The sequence below is a fragment of the Peromyscus eremicus genome, chromosome 5, assembly GCF_949786415.1.
Source record: "Peromyscus eremicus chromosome 5, PerEre_H2_v1, whole genome shotgun sequence".
NCBI classification, from domain to species: domain Eukaryota; kingdom Metazoa; phylum Chordata; class Mammalia; order Rodentia; family Cricetidae; genus Peromyscus; species Peromyscus eremicus.
Genome location: NC_081420.1, coordinates 8833827 through 8855645, shown reverse-complemented (window position 1 = coordinate 8855645; position 21819 = coordinate 8833827). Strand labels below are relative to the sequence as shown.

At 39.3% G+C, this 21819-nt stretch overlaps 1 protein-coding gene across 5 annotated transcripts in view; it reads left to right on the top strand.

The window, feature by feature from the left end:
* Positions 1-21819, top strand: part of Nsd1 (nuclear receptor binding SET domain protein 1) — a 109935-nt gene that overhangs the window by 43634 nt on the left and 44482 nt on the right. For all 5 annotated transcript variants that reach the window (XM_059262872.1, XM_059262874.1, XM_059262871.1 and 2 more), the window contains 4 exons: positions 8906-9030; positions 10434-10704; positions 13103-13212; positions 17997-18072. In XM_059262872.1, coding sequence (XP_059118855.1) covers positions 8906-9030; positions 10434-10704; positions 13103-13212; positions 17997-18072 — 582 coding nt within the window. The remainder of the gene's footprint in view (positions 1-8905; positions 9031-10433; positions 10705-13102; positions 13213-17996; positions 18073-21819) is intronic.

Sequence of the window (21819 nt, the reverse complement as noted above, 5' to 3'; positions counted from 1 at the left end):
TCAGTTTTAGGAGAAATACCATGTAGTGTTTTTCATTATATCACTAGCTATTTTTGTGAGTGATTTTTGATGTTGAGGAACTTCCCTTTTATCCCTGTGTGTGAGAGTAAGTTTCTCGTTGTTTTGACTTGGGATTTCAGAGCTGTCAGTCCATCATGGTGAGAACAGCGGTTGTGCTTACAGAACAGAACATCTCACATCATAGCAGACAGGAAATAGAGAGCCATGTCTAAGCTAACTGATTTCCTCCTCCTTCTGGGTCCCCAGCCTGTTGGGTCATGCCAGCCACATTCAGGGTTGGTCTCCTCCCTTCCCTTTGGATACTCTCTGGACCCCACCCCCACCCTCACCCCCATAAAGCCAGAGCTTTGCTTACCTAATCTCCAAGGTGCTTCTGTTTAGTCAAATTAACAATTAAGATTAGCCACCATACCATACTTCGTTAATTTGTCAGATATAATTTGGAGCTGATTTGGCTCTTTTCCTCCCTATATCTATCAGTGTGTATCAAACTTAGTTTGTCGTCCTAGGGTTAGTATCATTTGCACTTGGTTGTGGTTTGCAGTATGATTTTTTTTTTTTTAATTGCTAGGTTTGGTTTGCTTGTGGGTGTTTTCATTTGTATCTAAATTATGTTGACTTGTTTTCTTGTTTGTGATAGTCTTTGTCTAGTTTTAGTATTGAGGTAATAATGGCCTCATGGAGTGAGTTATGACATAGGGGCTTTGTTTTGTTTTGTGGTATTGGACATTCAATTTAGGGCCTCATATGTGGTAGGTAAGCTCTCTGTCAACTAGTCTATATCCCTAGCCATTTCTAACTTTTTATTTTGAGACAGGGTCTCACTAAGTTGTTTAGGCTGGAACTGAACTCACTGTACAGTAGCCTAGGCAGGCCTTGAACTCCATGATCTTTCTGCCTTTGTCTCTGGAGTAGCTGGGATTGAGTCTGTGCCATTATGGCTGGTTTTGTTTTGTTTTGTTGGTGCTGTTTGTGACTGAGCACAAAGCTTACATTCTACTGCTGAGCTCTACTCCCAGTTTCTTTGTAGTCAATGATGGGAAGTGTGCAACAGTGTTCACTTGCTATGTAGCTCAAGTCACCCTCCAACTCAGAATCCTCCCAAGTGTGGAAATAAGAGGCGTGTTTCCGGTGCTGCGCCCCCCTTCCCCCCACACCGTTTCTTTATAATTATTTTAAAGGCAATATCTAATTCTGCATCTTCTCAGCCTCTCATGGTAGATTTACTTCTGCTTCCAGATTATCACTTCTGGTCCGTCCTTCCTTCCTTCCTTCCTTCCTTCCTTCCTTCCTTCCTTCCTTCCTTCCTAGTGTTTTTTGAGACAGGGTTTCTCTGTCCTAAAACTTGCTCTGTAGACCAGGCTGGGCTTGAACTCAGAGATCTGCCTGCCTCTGCCTCCCCAGTGCTAGAATTAAAGGCATGCACCCATGCCTAGCTTACTTCTGGTTCTTGATCAAATACATTGGTGTTCAAAGAAGTCACTGGTTTGCGTTAGGGAAGGTAAACTCACGTGCTCAAGTGGATGCTTATTTTTGTGTATGTAACAAGAGTCATGCTTGGCTTGTGTTTTTTATATTGTGTTCATTTCCTTTCACTTATACTTCAGCTCAAGCATAATTTAAAAAGGAATGGTTTATGCACACCTTTAATCTCAGCACTTGGGAGGCAGAGCCAGGCGGATCTCTGCGAGTTGGAGGCCAGTTTGGTCTACAGAGCGAGATCCAGGACAGGCATCAAAACCCTGTCTCGAAAAACCAAAAAAAACAAAAAAAAAAGGTGGGGGGGCAGGGGAGTGGGCTGGGGTGGTGGTTTAGGAATATGCAGCTCCCATTCTTAGTTAGAATCAGCTTTTTTTCTTTGTTTTAAATGGAATTTTAAAAACCATTCTTTAAAGAAACCTTGCATTACACTTACTTTGTGTGCTGGTCTATGTGCTTAGGCATGTGCAACATAGATGAGTTCAGGAGGCCAACTTGGTGGAGTCATTTCATTCCTTCCACCTTTGGGTCCCAGGGATCAATCTCAGGTTGTCAGGCTTGGCAGCAAGCACCTTTGCACCATGGCTCGATTTTCTAGCCCAGGTGTGTGTGTTTTTATTTAAGGCCCTTCTCATGTAGCCCCATGCTGCCCTCACTTAGTAGAAGTGACCTTGAATTTTTTTTATTCTCACCTCTCCACCCAAGCACTGAGTTTGTGCATTACCACATCCTAAAAATAAGAGACTTTCTCTCTCAGTAATATTAATGTTGTGATAAAAGCTCATTCAGTTACTTTACTTCTTCTTTTCCTTTGTTGTGTTGAATATTATATCCTAGCACATAGTAATGATCTACTAGGAAGGAAAGACACTGAGAGTTCTCTCTGCCTCTGTCATAATGGTAGCTGAAGTGCCCCTGGAGAAGTACTTTGGAACTCCCATGGTGAGCCAGAAGATCTGGACCACTCACTCTGGCAACCTTAGCCTAGTCTTCATGCTCCTTCCTCCTCCTTCCTGGCCTTTCCAGCTGCTTGTTGCTTGTTTTTGTTTGTTTGGACATCAGTCACCAGAAAAGGTGTGTGTGGGTGGGAGGAGTTATAAAGGAACTTAACAAAAACAGGGAACAACCTTGACTTGTGCTGAACTGCTCCATCTGACTCTGGGGTCTAGGCTGGAACCGGCTGGGCTGAAATAACTCTACATTTAGCTTAAGTCTGTCTTGACCGTGGCCTACATTTCTTTTTCTTTTTTTTTTTTTAAGATTTATTTATTTATTATGTATACAGCATGTATGACTGCAGGCCAGAAGAGGGCACCAGATCTCATTACAGGTGGTTGTGAGCTGCCATGTGGTTGCTGGGAATTGAACTCAGGACCTCTGGAAGAGCTGTCAGTGCTCTTAACCTCTGAGCCATCTCTCCAGCCCTGTGGCCTACATTTCTATGACTTTAGCTAGATATCTTCATTTGAAACTTCTACTAATGTTAATTACTATCCACCCTTGGCTGTTACCCCACTCAGTTACTTTTTCCTTAATGTTCTTTCCTCCTTTTATTGCCTTTGTTAGCAAATAAAGTCACAGGGGTACTAGAAATAATCCTTCCCTTCATTTTCTAAAAATGACTAATAAGCATGAGTATAAGAGTTTTATTTATTAATATTTCATGTTTACATATTTTTGTTTTTACTGGATTTAAAGTGTTTTTGTTGTTGAGACATGGAATCGTGTAGCCTAAGCTGACCTCAAACTTAATCATTTTGTCTCCATTTTCTGAGTCCCAGAATTACAGGAATTGCTATGTGATGCTAGGGCTTGATCCCAGTGCTAGGCGATCACACTGTCAATTGAGATAAGTAAATCCTCAGTACTCAAACTTTTGGAAGATGAAATATGGTAATATATTGGCATAATTCAATACTTAAAATACACACAAGGTTTATATCCCTTCCAGCTGTATCCCTCAGCAATTCAGTCTGTTTTCCAGATATGTCTCATGATTTTTGTTGTCATGTTAGTGATAGTTTTATTAAATTTCACAGTATTTTTCTTATAATTTGCTGTAATTTGTTAACTCTGCCCTCTATTAATATATAGTTTTTGGCAATTTAGATCTACTGTGTTCAGTCACCTTAAAATAATTTTTTTGTCTTTTTAGAATTGGGAACATAAATTGTTTATAGCCTGCCTCTTCACTTGGTCACTACCTCTCTGACCTAAGTTGTACTCTGTGGTTGTTACATTATACATTCCTGTAAGCAATACAGAAAAGTAAGGCTTGCATTCCATCAGAATTTCTCTAAACTTCATTCTACCCATCCCTTTTCCATTGCAAATCTATTCCCATTTTAAATCTAGTCACTTAAATTTTTTTTTCAATAAAGTATGGAATTTTATAAAGAAGCTCTGTGTACATGCTACAAAATCTCTTACCATGAGTCAGTTCATGCTCCAAAATCTCTTTATCATGAGTAAGACTGTTTCATGGGTTTAATGTTTACCTTGGTTATTGGAATTTACAGTGCATTTTTTTCTGATTTATAGAAGCCTATCAAATTTACGATAGCAACTGGGTGGAGTAGCTTATGCCTATAATTTCAGCACCTGGGAGGCTAAGGGAGGAGTGCCACGAGTTCAAAGCCAGCCAGCCTGGCCTAAGACTGAGTTCCTGTGTCAAAAAACCAAACCAAACAAGACTTATGATGGTAGGGCAGGGACAGGATAGGGTTAAATAGGTTCCTTTTACTGGATAAATATAATTATATGTGACAGAGGGTTTTTTTGTTTGTTTGTTTCTGGTTTTTGTTTGTTTTTTGTTTTTTGTTTTTGTTTTTGTTTGGTCTTTTGAGACCACACAGATAAAACACCAATGCACATAAAATAAAAAGAAATTATATATATATAAAAAAGAAAGCTAGCTAAAGCCAATGAGCCAGCAAACAGTGAATATCTGGTTTTTACATTGGGTTTTTGCCTTGAGTTCCTACCCTAACTTTACTCAATAATGAATTGTAATTGGAAACTTATTCTTGGCCAGAAATGGAAGGGAGAGACAAACTGCCAAATCAACTTGTCAAGCCTTGGCTTTATAGAATAAAATAAAGGTGTGGGGGGGCGGGTGAAAAAAGGGAAGAAATATTCATTTCTTTTAGGAATGGGTAGAGATTTCAAGGAATTTTAGGTACTACTTCTGTTTGGACATCTACTTTTGAAAAATTAACTTTATTCAGAATAACAATTTATATGCTATAAAAATTTACATATTTTATGGTAATAGTTGAATGATAGGATCCTTTCTAAATTGATGTTCAGTCATTTCTATAAGCTCTCTAGAACATTCTGTCATTACCAGAAAGAGCCCACTAGCCTGTGTATACTCACTCCTTGTTTCTTCTCAAAGGCTCAAACAATAATTAATCCAATTTTTGTTAAAAAAAATATTTGCTTTTCTTGTCATTTCATATTAATGGAATCTTTTTTCCCCCTAGACAGGTTTTCTCTGTGTAGCTTTGGAGCCTGTCCTGGAACTCAATCTGGAGGCCAGGCTGGCCTCGAACTCACAGAGATCCGCCTGCCTCTGCCTCCCAAGTGCAGCTAGAACATAGTCTCTTAGCTTTGCTTTTCTTTCACCTTATGTATTTTGGCCATATCACAGGTACACTGAATCTCCTCTGACTTGGATGGGATTGTGTATGGTAACATGTAGCAGTGACTTGTTTCCACTGCCAATTAGTACTTAGCATAGCTATATATACACCCCATTTTACCTATTCATAAGTTGATTACCATTTGGCTTGTTTTGGCTTTGGGGCTGTTTTATTATTTTACCTGGTGTGTGTGCTCTATTGCTAGACCTACCAGTATAAGCAGTTTATGTCCATTTTCCACAATACAGTGTTTTCCTTTTTGAGAGTTTATACTTGTAGAATAGGGATACGAGCTTGTTTCTTTTCTGAGAATTTCAGTGGTGAAAAGTTTTAGGTCCTGGTTTGTTGACTCTTGCTGCTCAGCCTGTATAAAAGCTTGCATGATCTACCATCTGTTCATTTGCTTGTCATTCACTCTTACTGTTGTCCTCCAGAGTTCAAAAGGTTGTGTTGTATTCATCCTTTTCTTGATTATCTTTTTTCTTAGTTTGCAAATCATTTCCTTTTGTTCTAATGTTGCCCACCTGCATCAAGGACAGCCAGGGCTATACAGAGAAGCCCTTTCTCATAAAACAAAACAAAAAATTAATTAATTAATTAAAAAGAGGAAATGGATTAGGGAAATTCTTCCCAGTCTTCCAGATTGTTTCCACTGTCTGAAGTGTTGTGATTGTTTGGGCAATCTATCTTAGGGGAGAATGTAGGTGGAGAGTTGTGGTATTGTGTATGTAGGTGGGAGGAAGAAAGAAAAAGAATATATCTTCTGGCTATTAAGTCAGTCAGTTCTTACTAGGTATTTTCACTTAACAGTTTGTTACACTATTTAAGGAAAGTGCTGGTATTTTTTTTTTTTCTAAAAGAAAATGTTTTAAGCATTAAGAACTGTATAGCCTCTCTTAACTACTAACCTTTGCCTTTGTGGCAAAAAAGCCATAGACCAAATAGAAATGAATAGTGTAATTCTATAATCCACTAAACTTTACTCAGAAAAGGTCTAAATTAATAGCTTTTCAGACCCTAATTTTAGGGAGGAGGCATGGGGTGGGAGGCGGATTATACAGGATTTCTCTGCGTGTAGCCCTTGCTGTTGTGGAATTCACTTTGTAGACCAGACTGGCCTCCAGTGCCTGCCTCTGCTGGGACTAAAGGTGTGTACCACTACACCCAACTGAGACCCTAAAATTTTACTGTATTCTACATGATTTTGGTGAGGAGCAATGCATGTGATCATGCAGAAACCTAAAAGGTGTACTGAATATAGGTTTATCTCTCTCTAATGTCTACTCCTTTGCACTCTGTTGGCTTCTTTGTTTGCCTCCAAGAAATAGACAGAAAACTGAAGCTTGGCCCGAGTATTTTCTATGAGAAAGTCAAATTCCTACTGTATAGTGGGAACAGCAACCTCAAGAAGAAAGGGAACAAGACAGTCTTGGGACCTGGGATTGAGACTTGGTTTAGGAGTGAAGGACAAATACAGTGCTAACCCAGGAGCTTGCTTTAGTAAAAAACACCCAAGGATTTTAGAGTTGCCAGATTTTGATTGTTGTCATGGCTAGCCTACCTCAGTAATTGAGTTATAAAAACATGGTAAGTTTGATAAGCCGCTTTCCCTGTTTGAGCTTTAGTTACATTGTTTATAAAATGGAGATGCCATTTTCTGCCTGGTGTGTTGAACTGAGGATTGGAGATCTTTGAATGTTAAGTGGTTGGAAATAATGAACCCATAGTGTTTCTTAGCATTTGTTTGGTGTTCCTCCCCATTAGAAATAAATGTTATTAGTATTGCAAAACTCAGATGTCTAATGGGGAATTTATTAAATTATAATCTATTATAGTTTTCCTCGGAGCATGAAGGCAGGGGTATAAATGTATATATTTAATCCAACGTTATGTTTTGGCCTTTTTTTTTAAGATTTATTTATTTAATGTATGTCTGTATGAGGGTGTCAGATCCTTTGGAAGTGGAATTACAGATAGCTCTGAGCTGCCTTGTGGGTGCTGGGAATTGAACCCTGATACTCTGGAAGAGCAGTCAGTGCTCTTAACCTCTGAGCCATCTCTCCAGCCCGTTTTGGCCTTTTGTATTTTTGTTTTATTTTGTTTTTAAACCAAGTGCAGGCTTCAAGGGTTAGAGGGTATGATTCCTTGTAGAAGGAACATCATCATGGCTGTAGGAACTTGAGGAAACTTGTCACATTGCTTGGGAAAAAATCTCTACATTTGGTTTTTCATGCTTTGAGTAGCTGCCTAATTATATAGGTAGCAATGTAGGCATACACTTTTAATAACTATTCTGGCCTCTTAATATTTGACCTCCACATTTTCTTGTCCCCACTCCCCTTCCTCTTCATTTTTTGAGATAGGGTCTTCTGCCTGGTGGTGGTGGTGGTGGTGGTGGTGGTGGTGGTGGTGGTGGTGCACGCCTTTAATCCCAACACTCGGGAGGCAGAGCCAGGTGGATCTCTGTGAGTTCGAAGCCACCTGGTCTACAGAGCGAGATTCAGGACAGCCAAGGCTACACAGAGAAACCCTGTCTCAAAAAACCAAAAAAAAAAAAAAAAAAAAAAGATAGGGTCTCCCTGTGGTCTCATGGAGATGGTCTCACTGTACAGCCCTGGCTGGTCTGGAACTCTCTGTGTAGACTAGGCTGGCCTCACACTCACAGAGACAGACCCTCCTGCCTCTGGCTCCTGAGTGCTGGGATTAAAGGTGCACACCACACAACTAGCTTCTAATTGCTTTCCTTTTCATCAAAAGCAGCAATACCATATTCACTTGAGGCAGAAACAGCTTCCACATAGTCAAATAACCTCTTGTCTCCTAAACAGACCATGCCTTTATGTTATGTAGGTGTTAGCTCTAGTACTAAGGGGCTTCAGTGTGCTGAATTTTATCAAAGTAAATGTTTTAAAACTGAGACAGGGGCTGGAGAGATGGCTCAGTGGTTAAGAGCACTGACTGCTCTTCCAGAGGTCCTGAGTTCAATTCCCAGCAACCACATGGTGGCTCACAACCACCTGCAGTTAGATCTGGTGCCCTCTTCTGGCATGCAAAGACACATGCAGGCAGAACACTGTACACATAATAAATAAAATAAATCTTAAAAAACAAAAACAAAAAAAAAAAAAAAAAAACTGAGACAGAGTGGGACCAAGTAGGAGAAATGGAGCAAATACCTGGCCCTGTTAGGTTGTATAGCCTTCTAGAAGTCATGAGATTGGCTTCCTAAGGTGTTTGTGTTTTTGTGTTTGCTGTTTTGTTTGTTTTTGAGACAAAGTTATTCTTAAGCCCAGGCTAGCATGAAACTTAACTTTGTGTAGCCTGTGCTCGCTTGAACTTGCAGCAGTCTTCCTGCCTTAGACATCGTGCCCAGTTCCCAAGGTTTTTCTTATTCTGAAGACCTGGTTCTTGCTCCAGTTTACCCAGTTAGTACTCTGTGTTTTTATTTTTAGATAGATGCTAACTTTGTATCGCTATACGGAATGCTGGTTTCAGCTTAATCTTTTTTTTACTAAGGGAGAATTGTGTATATGGGGAATTTAGTTTATATAAAGTAACACCCCCTCCCCAAGTTTTGTTTTTGATAAACCGTAGCAAATAATGTCAGACTTCTTCACCAGATCCATTTATATCTTTTAAAATCGTTTTGAGCCTCTTAGTAAGCAGGAATTTACTTTCAGGGGTGTAGTAGTGGTTTCATGAAAGAGTAAGTTTAATTAATTAAATTCATTAATTAATAGTGAAATTATTTTCTCTTTTAGCTATTCGATCAGAGAAGAAACGCCTTAGGAAGCCAAGCAAGTGGCTTCTGGAATATACAGAAGAATATGATCAGATATTTGCTCCTAAGAAAAAACAAAAGAAGGTACAGGAACAAGTGCATAAGGTATGCTGCAACATTTTAGAAGATGGTAGTTTCACTTGTAGTATCATATTTTATATTCAGAAGACAATCCTTTCTTTCACTGGGATCTGGCCTTCTCTGGTGTTTTGTTTTTTTCTATTAGCTTGTAGTTCAGTGCCTGCCTGCCCTGTATTAGTCATTCAGAAAGTGTATAAGTGAATCTACTTACGTTTCTGTTCATTTTCCCCTCGGCTTTTGAAGAGTATTTAAGTATTTAGGAATATTGTTATGATGCAATATTAAGAACCTGGATAATGCTGGGCAGTAGTGGCGCACGCCTTTAGTCCCAGCACTAGGGAGGCAGGGCCAGGCGAATATCTGTGAGTTTGAGGCCAGCCTGGTCTACAAAGTGAGATCCAGGACAGGCTCCAAAGCTACACAGAGAAACCCTGCCTCAAAAAAAAAAAAAAAAAAATCAAACAAAAACAAACAAACAAACAAACAAAAACAACCTGGATAATGATGTCAAAATACATAGTTTTACCCTTTTTTTTAGTGAACTGAAGTTGTTATAGTGTTGACTAATCTCTTTAGCTTTATTTTATACCTTTGTGAATAAGCAGTATGTATGTAATTAGTAGCCAAGGAATGTTCTTTACTGTATTAGCCATTACTCTGTGGTTTAAAAAAAGTGTTGATGAAGCACCACACCTCGGGAGGCAGAGCCAGGTGGATCTCTCTGAGTTCGAGGCCATCCTGGTCTACAGAGCCAGATCCAGGACAGGCACCAAAACTACGCAGAGAAACCCTGTCTAAACACTCTCCCACCCACCACCCACCCCCCAACCCCAAAAAAGTGTTGACAAACCTTGTCTGTTCATTTTATTAGTGGTTATAAAATCAAAAGACTTTTAATATTTTTTTAGTGTACAGTTCTATAATAGTAAGCATAGTTATGCTATTATACAGCCATAAATGTCAATCATCTCTAGAAATTTTTGTTTCCCTAAACTGAAAAATAATACTTAGTGGCCAAATAATTCCCCTTTCTATCATTTCTCGTATTATATTTTTCGTCTCTATGAGTTTGATTCTTCTAGATTCAGATTAGTGGAGTTTTGTAATACTTGTTCTGTTTCCTTTAGCATAATATCCTCAAGCTAATCCATATCATCCTAGCAAGTGTCAGAGTCTCTTGTGTTTGTTTTGTTTTTCCAAGACAGGGTTTCTCTGTGTATCCTTGGCTGTCCAAGAACTGATATGTAGACCAGGCTGGCCTTGAACTCACAGAGATCCGCCTGAGTCTACCTCTGTCTCCTGAGTGCTGGGATTAAAGGTGTGAGCCACCACTGCTCAGTCCAGAATCTCTTGTATTTTTTTAATGCCCTTTTTGTAAATTCTAATAATTTTGGCCTGGGTATTCTATTTGTACCTACTGATTTTAGGTAAGTTCCCGCTGTGAAGACGAAAACCTTCTTGCCCGATGTCGCTCTAGTGCTCAGAACAAGCAGGTGGATGAGAATTCTTTGATTTCAACTAAAGAAGAGCCTCCAGTTCTTGAAAGAGAGGCTCCGTTTTTGGAAGGGCCCTTGGCTCAGTCAGATCTTGGAGTTGGACATGCTGAGTTGCCACAGCTGACCTTATCTGTTCCTGTGGCTCCAGAAGTCTCTCCGCGGCCTGCCCTTGAGTCTGAGGAATTGCTTGTTAAGACACCAGGTAAGGTGGGGATGGGGTCTCAGTGTATAAGCAGATATGATTGGATGCAGCAGGAAATTTCTACTGTGTGTTGTTGTGAAGCTGACAACTTTTACTGTATACATCAATTTTATTTGAGGAAATCCCTAAAATGGTGGCTAATTTGATATGCTTCTGACCACAAATGAATTTGTGGAGCACTATGAAGGAAATGCTTTGAGAAACTACCTTGTTTTATTGTCCTTTTGTGATATTGATCAGCTGCAGTGTGAACCAGCAAACAAGTAGGAGTGCTGCACACAGGGGAAATAAGAACTTGAAACCTGAGCTGGAGAGATGGTGCAGAGGTTAAGAGCTATTCTTCCAGAGGTCCTGAGTTCAATTCCCAGCAACCACATGGTGGCTCAGAACCATCTATAATAAGATCTGGTGCCCTCTTCTGGCTTACAGGCACACATGCAGACAGAACACTATACATAACAAACAAATAAAAATCTTGAGAGGAAAAAAAAAGAACTTGAAACCTAAGCCTCTCCTGTCCCTACCATGGGGTCACTGTGTAGCCCTGGCTCTCCTGGAAATCACTCTGTAGACCAGGCTGGCCTTGAACTTAAAAAGATTCACCTGCCTTTGCCTCCCAAGTGCTGGGATTAAAGGTATGTGCCACCACACCTGGCGAAACCTAAGTTTCTTTCACCTACTAGCTCTACCAGTTCATGTGTTCCTTGGATATTTGTTTAATCTCTAAAGTTGTTTGATCATGTATAAACTGAACATAATCGGAGCTGGAATAATAGCTCAGTTAATGAGGTGATTGTTGCCGTTCATTCCCTAGGACCTATATTAAAATTCCAGGTGTAGGGGTGCACGTTTGTAATGCCAGATAGAGACAGCCTTGTGTAATTCGTGAGCCCTTGGCCCCAGTGAGAGACTAAATCTCAGAAAACAAGGTAAATGGCCTCTGAGGAACAGCTTGTAAAGTTGACCTCTGGCCTCCACAGGTATAACCTAACATCAGCATAAAAAGAATTAATGTGTAGTATTTGAGTTTTGAAAACACAGTAAGTATCTAGTAAGTTTCAGTATTCCCTTGAAGTTCATTTCCAACCGGTTTTCATTTCATTATTTCCTATGTCACCTGGGGAGAATGAAATCTAAACATTTCTATCACCCTCTGGTTGTTGGTTACTGTAGTCAGCCAAGGAGTGGGGGGAACTCTTACATGTCCTCACATTTAGATAATAATAAGTTATTATCTATACATTCCCAACATTATTAGTTACTGGTATTTTTCCTTTAAAAAAAAAAAACGATTTTTGTTTTATGTTGTGCTATTTTGATTTTTGCCATGCCGAGAATCCCACCTAGGGCTTGACACAGGCTAAGCAAGTGCCTTACCACTGAGCTACATGTCCACTCCTAAAAGATTCTTAAAATTGCGTTTATTTGTGGAGTTTAGAGGACAACTTTCAGGGAGACAGTTTTCTATCACATGTGTTCTGGAATCAAACTTAAGTTAACTTGTCAGGCTTGGCACCAAGTGATTTTATACACTATGCCATCTCGCCAAACTAAAGGATATGTTTTCAGGAACAGGAATAAGTACTTACTGTATCACACAAACGTGTGTATGTGCAGATGTTTGTGCTCAAGCATACACATTTATATTGTAGGATTATTTATTTGTTTTACCTATTTCCTTTTTTGAGAGAGAGTGTGTGTCTCTATATCACTAGCTATCCTGGAACTCTATAGGTAGAACAGGCTGGTCTTGAACCCACGGAGATCTACTCACTTCTGTCTCTGCAGTGCTGGGATTAAAGGGGTGAACCACCACACTCAGCTTGTTTTCCTGTTTGTTTGGTTTTTTTTTTTTTTTTTTTTTTTTTTTTTTTTTGTCTTTGGGGAGGAGGCATTGGCTTTCAAGACAGGCTTTCTCTATAGTCCTGACTGTCTTGGAACTCACTCTGTAAACAGATCCTCTTGCCTCTGCCTTCAGAGTGTTAGGATTAAAGGCATGTGCTGCCACCACCACCTAGCTTTGTTTTACTTTATTTTGAAGGCCTTGAACTATGTAGTTCTAGTCCATTTGTGCCCAGAATCCTGCTCTACTTTCTTTATCCTCACTCTCAGTTGATGGCTATGAATGCACTTTAGTCCTTTTGATTTTGCCCTTATTCTGTGGTTCACACATACACACAGTCATTATACACTAATTAATGTATGTCTTCATTGAGTAATATTTAATGTGTTTTAGTAAGCACTATTTTAGAATAATACATTCTTACTGTACCCTTCCTTATAACATGATGAAAAATGCAAACAAGCATTTGACTCATATTAATACAGATTTTCATTTTTCAAAATTAGCATGTGCTCAGTTTCTAAAGCATCTAAGGAAAAATTATGTGCATTTCAGGAAATTATGAAAGTAAGCGTCAAAGAAAACCAACTAAGAAACTTCTTGAATCCAATGATTTAGACCCTGGATTTATGCCCAAGAAGGGTGATCTTGGCCTTTCTAGAAAGGTACGTTATTTTTGTCCAGTCTAAAATATGCTTAAAACCAGGAAATACATGATTAAAAAATGCATTTTTAGTAGTATTTTTAACACTGATATGCATAGTCATTGTTCCAGAATTGTGGCTTCGTTTTCTACAGTTCCAGGTAACTAATAACTGTACTCTGAAAGCATTAAATGGCAGATTCAAGAAATACACAATTCATATTTAAAATGCATGTAAGATAACCATGCTATAGTATCTTATGTTCTGGATATGACTTATCCTTTTGTCCAGGCTTTCCATCTGTGTCGTTGTGTGGGTTACTGTGTTAATTCATGTTATCACAGTGTCTGCTTTCAAGTAATCCTTTTGACCTATTGTGATTACAAAGTGCAAGTGTGGTGATGCTGGCAGTTTAGATATGCTAAAGAGCCTAGTAAGTGCTTTCTTTAAGGGGAAAGGTAAATGTTCTTGAATTAATGAGGAAAGAAAACTGTATGTTGAGCTTGCTGAGAAATATATTAAGAATGAAACATCCACCCATGAGATTATGAAGAAAAAGAAATTTGTGAAACTTTTGATATTATTCCTCAGACTACAGAAGTGCCCAGTTAAAATGGAAAAGGCATTGCATTTGTGGGTGGAACACATAAACCAGAAAGTATGTTCCAATTGATGGCATAGAGGTGTGTCACAAGAATTGAGACATTATAAAAACATTGTCTGCTGGTGCAAAAGGGGATACATCACCTTTCCAACAGAGTTGGAGAAGTTGATTAATGGGAAACACTATGTAAAGCTAATCTACTTTGTGATTAAAAATGAGCCTTTTTAGAAGAGGAGGGACTGGCTTATGCATAAAATAGATATGAAGAAGACACAAACTCTGGTATGTAGTACAATTAAGATATTTTAAGAAAGAAGGAAGGAAACCACATTCACATAATTTATTATAGTATAATATTATAGTTTTGCATGTGCCTAATTAAAAATTCAGATCTATTATATATTATGCTATATGTAAGAGAAAACAGTGCATGTAGTATTTGTATTTTTAATAATCCAAAGGGAAGTTCTCAAAACTTCCCTTGTGGCAGGGTAGAGGTGGGGCAATGCAGATTAATTTATATAGAAATTACAGAGTTTCATTATGCGGACTTGATCTCTCTGTTTTGTAATATATACCCTTGACATGAGCTGGCTTCAGGTGGTTGTTTGTTTTGTCTTTTTCTTTCTTTCCTTTTGGCAGTATTAGAAATTAAGTCTAGAGCTCACACATGTTCAGCATGCATTCTATGGTATATTTCTGTGTTGTCCCTCCACCTCCAAACTCGAATTGCTAAATAGTCTTACTAATAAAAAAAACCTGGAGCCAGAAATTGGGGTAAATACTGAAAGATTAGAGAGATAAAAGAACAAGCCACCTCTTACCTTAGGACTCCTCAGGCTGAAAAGCTTTCCTCAGCCGAAACACTTTAGTTCCTGTCTCCTAACTCCTTATATACCTTTCTCTGCCCACCATATCACTTCCTTCTTAATGCTGAGATTAAAGGCATGTGTCTTTCCCAAGCAAAGGCATGAGATCTCAAGTGCTTGGATTAAAAGTGTGTGACTCCCAAGTACTGGGATTAATGTCTTTCATAAACAAATAATTTTGGAAGTAAAGAACAAAAAATCATGGAGTCCGGTTTGTGTTGACCAGCTATTCCTGGCATTGGTGCTTACCCTGGAGTGTGGTTGATATACCAAGTGTACTACACTAACTTTCTCTTATCCATTAACAGTCAAATGCAATAGCTCCTCAACTAGTGGTAAGACTTCATGTCCACCTCCCCTCCTCTATCCTGGGATTTTGTCTGGTTTGAATATGTGCATGCTGTCAGAATCTGAGTTTCTATGTGCGTCCTAATCTGTTGTGTCTGGAAAACACTTTCATGACTTATCTAGCCGTGGGTTCTTGGCCTCATTGACAGCGTCAGGTATGGATTCTGTCTCATGAATCAGGCCTTAAATCCAATTCAAAAAGTGGTTGGTTATTCATGCCACTGTTTCACCAGCCCAGCCCTCTTCTTTCTTTGTTCTATGGGCGGGGCCTCATTAAATTGCCTTGGCGGGCAGTTTACTTGGGCATACTGGTAGACCTGGCACTTGAGAACCTCCAGCCTCAGCCTCCCCAGCAACCTTCATTTTAGTCTGTATCACCAAACTGAGATTTTCTTTACAAGTGAAAATAATTTAAGAAACTTTTTATGATGACGATAAAGTTGGTGCTAATATTTATTTACTTAAAGCCAGGTTTTTGCTCTATTGTAGTCTGTACTGGCAGTTACTGTATATAATAGGCTGGCCTCGTTTGTTTATGATCCTTTCTCAGCCTCCCAACTATTAGAGTTACTGGCATGAGAAGCCATGGCCAGCTTGTGCCCCACTCTACCCCCAAGCTGAAAACATTTTACCTGACTTGTGTTATTTCTTTTATGCTACTGATCTACTTTGATACTGTTTCTGTGTAACACCTCAGAAATGAGTTAGCTGTATTAAAATTTCTTTAAGTTCAAATGTTTGATGTCATGATTTTGCAGTTACAGAATTACTTTTCAGTAACAGTGAAAAATCCAGTATTAATGGTACACAGAAGTAGAAAACTAATTCTGTTATCAAAAATGACTGGTATTGGTTCTTTAGAAGTTTGGCTTGAGAGATGGCTTAGAGAGTAAAGGACTTACTACCAAGTCTGATGACCTGAATTTGATTTAGAACCACAAGATGGGGGGAAGGAACCAACTCTGAGTTGTCCTCTGACCACCTCAGTCCCTTATAGTTGCATGCACACATTGCTCCCCAAGAACACAAAATAGTTGAACCATAAAAAAATTTTTTTTAATGAATTTCAAAAAGAAAAACCAGAATATTATAAAATCATAGTTTTTGGACTTTTGTCCTTACCTAGCTGGAGCAAGCTTAGGTCTTATAATCCTGTTCTGAGGGCCTAATTTTTGCTGCATACTAACTTATTTGGTTTGTATTTGTGCTTTATATTTCATTTTAAGTTTTTTTATTTTTGAGACTTGGTAGCTGCGAGTTTCTCCAGTCCCACCCGGCCCCGTGGTCCCACAGCAGCTTATAAAATAATCACTCAGAGGCTTATATTAACTACAAACTGTATGGCCCATGGCTTCTTGCTTCTTACTATCTAGCTCATATAACTTAACTTGACCCATAGCTACTAATCTATGTATCGCCACATGTCTTGTGGCTTTACCTGTGTCCCATTACATGTTGCTCCTTGGATGGTGGTTTGGTGTCTCCCCTCACTCTCCTTTTTCCTTTCACTATCTCTTTTGGATTTTCTCACCTGGATCCATTCTGCCCTGCTATAGGCCAAGCTTTATTTATTAGCCAATGGGAGTAACACGTATTCACAGCATACAGAAAGACATCCCACAGCAAGACATGGTCTTTGTATACAACCTATATGCCCCCCCCCCCCACATGCAACATTCTGTCTTAATTTCTTTAACAAAAATAATTATTTAGGACAGGGTCTTACTATATATCCCAGGATGACTTCAAACTATCAATCCTTCTGCCCTAACCTGCTAAGTGCTGGAATTTTAGGCATGATTACAGGCATGTGCCATAATACTTGGAGGTTTTGCATTTGGTTGTTAGGGAAGGGGGGGGGGGAGCTGAGGACTGCACCCAGGCCTTCATACATTCTAGGCAAATACTCTTGCCACTCAACTGTAACAGCAATGTCATGTCTAGAAGGCAGCCTCATTTGGAGTATTTTCTTTTCTTTGGTTTTTCGAGACAGGGTTTCTCAGTATAACCCTGGCTGTCTTGGAACTCTCTCTGTAGACCAGGCTGGCCTCTTGAGATCCACTTGCCTCTGCCTGCCGAGTGCTGGAATTAAAGGCATGCACCACATTGTCCTGCAAGAGTTTATTTTCATATTAATAGAATATCATTTATTTAAGGACTATAGCCAGATATAGTTGTCTGTCCTTTTTCTAGAGTTTTAGGTTTAGTGTACAAACAATGGGTTTCATTATGACCGTTTTGAATCTGTGTTCCATTGTCCATTGCTCTCAGCCCTTACCTTCTCCTCCTCTGCTTCCAGTACCCCTTATCTCCGTTCTCCTTGTAAATGGAGTCCCCCACTTCATTTTTGGGTTTGATAATAACTTTAATCTGTAGTGGTAAGCTGTCATGCTATTCCATGATTTAGAGTTGTTTTTCTCTTCTGTGTTCATTGTTCACTGAGTTAGTCAGTTCTGTTTGATGTAGTACTCATTTAAACAGAGCATACACTAAAATGGGAACATACAGAGAATTGGGTCCTTGCATAATGATGACATGGATATCGATCAAGTATTTCACATTTGTTTCTCGACTTAAGAAACTTAAGGGGTGTGTGTGTGTGTCTGTGTGTCTGTATTACATGAAAACACAGAATTAAGACAGGGTCTCATGTAGCCAGGTTGGCTTAAAATTTCCTATGTAGCAGAGGATGACCTTGAACTCCTGATGCACTATCACATCCAGTATGGTCCTTGTTTTTTTGCTTTTTTGTTTTTGTTTATTCTGTTTTAAGGCAAGATCTTGTTATCTAATCTCCACCTACAACTTGTGGTCCTCCTGCTTCAGCTTTCTGAGTACTTAAATTATTGTGCTGATAGTAGATATTGCCACAATAACCCAGGATTTGTTGCTATGACAGTAGCTATCCTTAATTTTGGCAATAAGGTGCTAAAAAATGGTTTTCTGTACCTAAGTAAATCCTATTCCTTTTTGCTTATTTACAGTGCTTTGAAGTGGGTCGCTTGGAGAACGGCATTGGTGACTCACGTGCCTCATCTCATTTGAAAGAGTTCGGTGGAGGTGAGTATTTTTGATATTGAGAAAATGTAAAGCAGGCAAATTTAAAGCACTTTTTTGCCTAGAAAGGTAATATCGTGTATAAAATTATGAACTAGTACAATTATAGTTTTGAGACTTTGTGACCACAGTATGCTTTCTGAAATCATAGGGATTTATAGCTATTTTTAAGTTTTATGCTGTGACTAGTTGATTTCTTTGTTAGAAAATGTCCAGTGCAGTTTGAGAAGGAAATCATAAATCATCTGAGTTGTCCTTCACAAATTGTTTTAGTTTGCCGGGCGGTGGTGGCACATGCCTTTAATCCCAGCACTCAGGAGGCAGAGCCAGGCTGATCTCTGTGAGTTCGAGGCCAGCCTGGTCTCCAAAGCGAGTTCCAGGAAAGGTGCAAAGCTACACAGAGAAACCCTGTCTCAAAAAAAATTTGTTTTAGTTTACTTTTTATCATATCCAAATTGTGTTTAGTTTCTTCTCGTACATCTGTGACCATTGGTCAGCTAGCATATGCTTGAAAAAGAGAACATATGTTTGATCCTGTTCTATTTTAGTTGTCTCTTTTAAGAAAAAAAATTTATTTCTACTTCCTTTTTTTTTCTGTTCCCACTATAATGTTTCCCCTATAAATCCCCAGCTGCATCCATCTTTTTGTTGCTTTGTTTTTCCGTGACATACTGATTTCAGTTAGCTTCTTGCATGAACATAGGTGGGGTGTTATTGACTGGAAATGGGCAAGTTCCTAGTGACTGTACCACTGAAGAAAACTGCTCTCCCTTTCCCTCAGCTGTTACTGGCTTTCACTGATTCCTTAGAAGACAGGGTTCAACAGCATTCCTCCTTTCACTTACTTTCTGCACTTTGACCTGTTATAAGTGTCTATATTAACTACTGCCCACTGCAAGACAAGTCTCTGCTCAAGACTGAAAGCAGCATTGATCTATGGGTATAGATACAGTAGCTTGGCCACATGTCGTACAGCAAAAACAACAAGCCAGGTGTTCCCCTTCTCCCTTCCTAGACCTGTGGCCTTCCTAGTCAAGGGCTTTTGATTGCTTTATAGTACCAATTATGAATTCCAGCCAGTGGAGCAGGCCTCAGATTCATTAAAACAGTGGTTGGTTACTCTACTATTAGACCAGTCATGCCACCAGTGGGCACAGCTTGTTTGGCAGGTTTTGTAGCTTCCCTAGCACTATAATGGGACCGTCTAGACTATGAAAGCTGGCAAACATGGAGGAAACTTACTACTTACTTCCAGCTTGACTTCTCCTTTTCTGACCCTGTAGTTGAATTAGTTTTTGTTTTTTTTAAGGCAGAATCTCACTTTGTAGCCCTGACTGGCCTTGAACTCATTCTGTAGACCAGGCTCTAGTAGTTTCTTTATGTAAAAGATATGGCTGTCACCATCCTGTTTGTTTTTTGAGACAGGGTTTCTTTATATAGCCCTGGCTGTGCTGAAACTGAATGTAGACTAGCTGACTTCTTTCTTCGCAGAGGTCTGCCTGCCTCCGCCTCCCAAATGCTGGAATTCAAGGCATGTGCCACCAAGCCTATCCTCCGTAGTGACTTTTAAGGGCTTGTTTTTCTATTATTTGAAATTTCACAAACTGTGTTCTGGCTTTAGAGTCATTGAAATAACACTTCAAATTTGAGCACATGGCAGTAGATGTGCTCTGCTGGCAAAATCTTAGATGTACGTTTCTGATAACATGATCCATGATTGTTAAGTATGATAGCAGATACGCTGGTGGGTTTTAGTCATGGCAATCACTTGTCCATTAGTTTGCTTGCTTTTAAAATAAATGGCTTGCAGATAATGTCAGCTCTTTTCTGGAACTTCAATGGTTTGTTCATTTATTTTTAAAAAACCTTTATAAGTTGGGGACTGGAGAGATGGCTCAGTGGTTAAGAGTACTGACTACTCTTCCAGGGGACCCGGGTTCAATACCCAGCACCCACATGGCAGCTTATAGCTATCTGTAACTCTAGTTCCAGGGGACCCGACACTCTCACACAGACATATGCACAGGCAGAACACCAATGCACATTAAAAAATAAGTAAAAACCTTTATAAGCTTTGTCCTTTGAAAATTTTACCTACATGGTTCAGCACATAAGAATTTTGTATCTATAGCCGGGCAAGGTAGTACACACCTGTAATCCCACTACTGATAAAATGAAGAAGCAAGTGGATCTCTGTGAGTTAAAGGTCAGCCTGGTTTCTATAATGCATTCCAGGCCAGCCAGAGCTACATAATAAAACAAAAAATTTTTTTTCTTTTTTCTTGAATACAGGTTCCAGAAACTCTTAACTCACGATAGAGCACTTGCCCAGCATTCATGAGACATGAGTTCCCTTCTTAGCACCTACAAGTAAAAAGAAAAACTAACCTTAACTCTTCTCTTGATTTTGCACTATTGCCTATTCTAGTAACTTCTCATCTCCATAAAGTAGTCAGAAACAGTGGTATTCATTCATTCATTCATTCATTCATTCATTAACTAGCATGAATGTCCTGGAACTTTTTTTTTTTTTTAAAGTTTCCTCCCACTCCAGCTTTTAGTACTTTAAAGTAGATACAGATTTGTTCGCCATAAATCTGATTTTAAGAGCACATAAAGGTTAAGCATAAAGGCCTAGTGTGGCAGCTCATGCCTTTAATCCCAGCACTTGGGAGGCAGAGCCAGGCAGATCTCTGTGAGTTCGAGGCCAGCCTGGGCTACCAAGTGAGTTCCAGGAAAGGCGCAAAGCTACACAGAGAAACTCTGTCTCGAAAAACCAAAAAAAAAAAAAAAAAAGTGTTTTAACTGATTAAGATTTCAGATCAGGGGCAGGAAAGATGTCTTTAGTGGCTAAAGGCACTTTCTGCATGTCTTGATAATCTAACTTTAATCACCAGGACCCACCTCCATTCTCCTCTGCGTGCTATAGCATCTCTGTGCTTACACACACACACACACCATTTGTGACCAGATGATAGAGTGTTTTTGAAGATGCAGATCATTTTTAAATACTGCATACATCATTGCTATTGTGTTAAAATTATATCTGGTATCCAAACAAATTTCACCATCAAATGCTAAAGTAGATATCAGTCTAAAATGCTTATTAAATTACCCATAAGTATAAGTATAGGTCATGATTTTCAAATCCATTCTTTCTCCTACTAAATCAGGAATGCCACAGTTATAGAATATACCAGAGAGCATGAGGTAAATAATCCCAACAAAAACCTCCATTGTTTCCTGGGATCATTGTCCAAGGACCTCCCTGAGTAGGCACGCTGAGGCTACCTCTTAAGTCCCATTACATAATCCTTGGCATGTTACCCCTTTTAAGGACAGACCTATGCTTTGTAAAGCCTGGACAGTGTTAAGACACTAGGCTTAGGGACGATAGTTAGAGTCACTTGGTAGAGGGCTTGCCTAACATGCACAAAGCACTGTATGTCCATCCTCAGCATCACAAGGTGTAAGGGCACATGCCTGTGCTCTCAGCACAAGGGCTGCTGTTTATTAGTTTGGTGTCAGCCTGAGGCACAGAGTAAGACCCTGTTCTAGAACATCAGAAGAAAATTGTTCTAATGACAGGAGGATAAAAATTGCAACTGAAATCTGGGTGGTGGTGGCGCACACCTTTAATCCCAGCGCTCAGGAGGCAGATGCAGGTGGATCTCTGAGTTCGAGGACAGCCTGGTCTTCACAGAGAAACCCTGTCTCACAAAACAAAACAAAACAAAATCTATAATAATA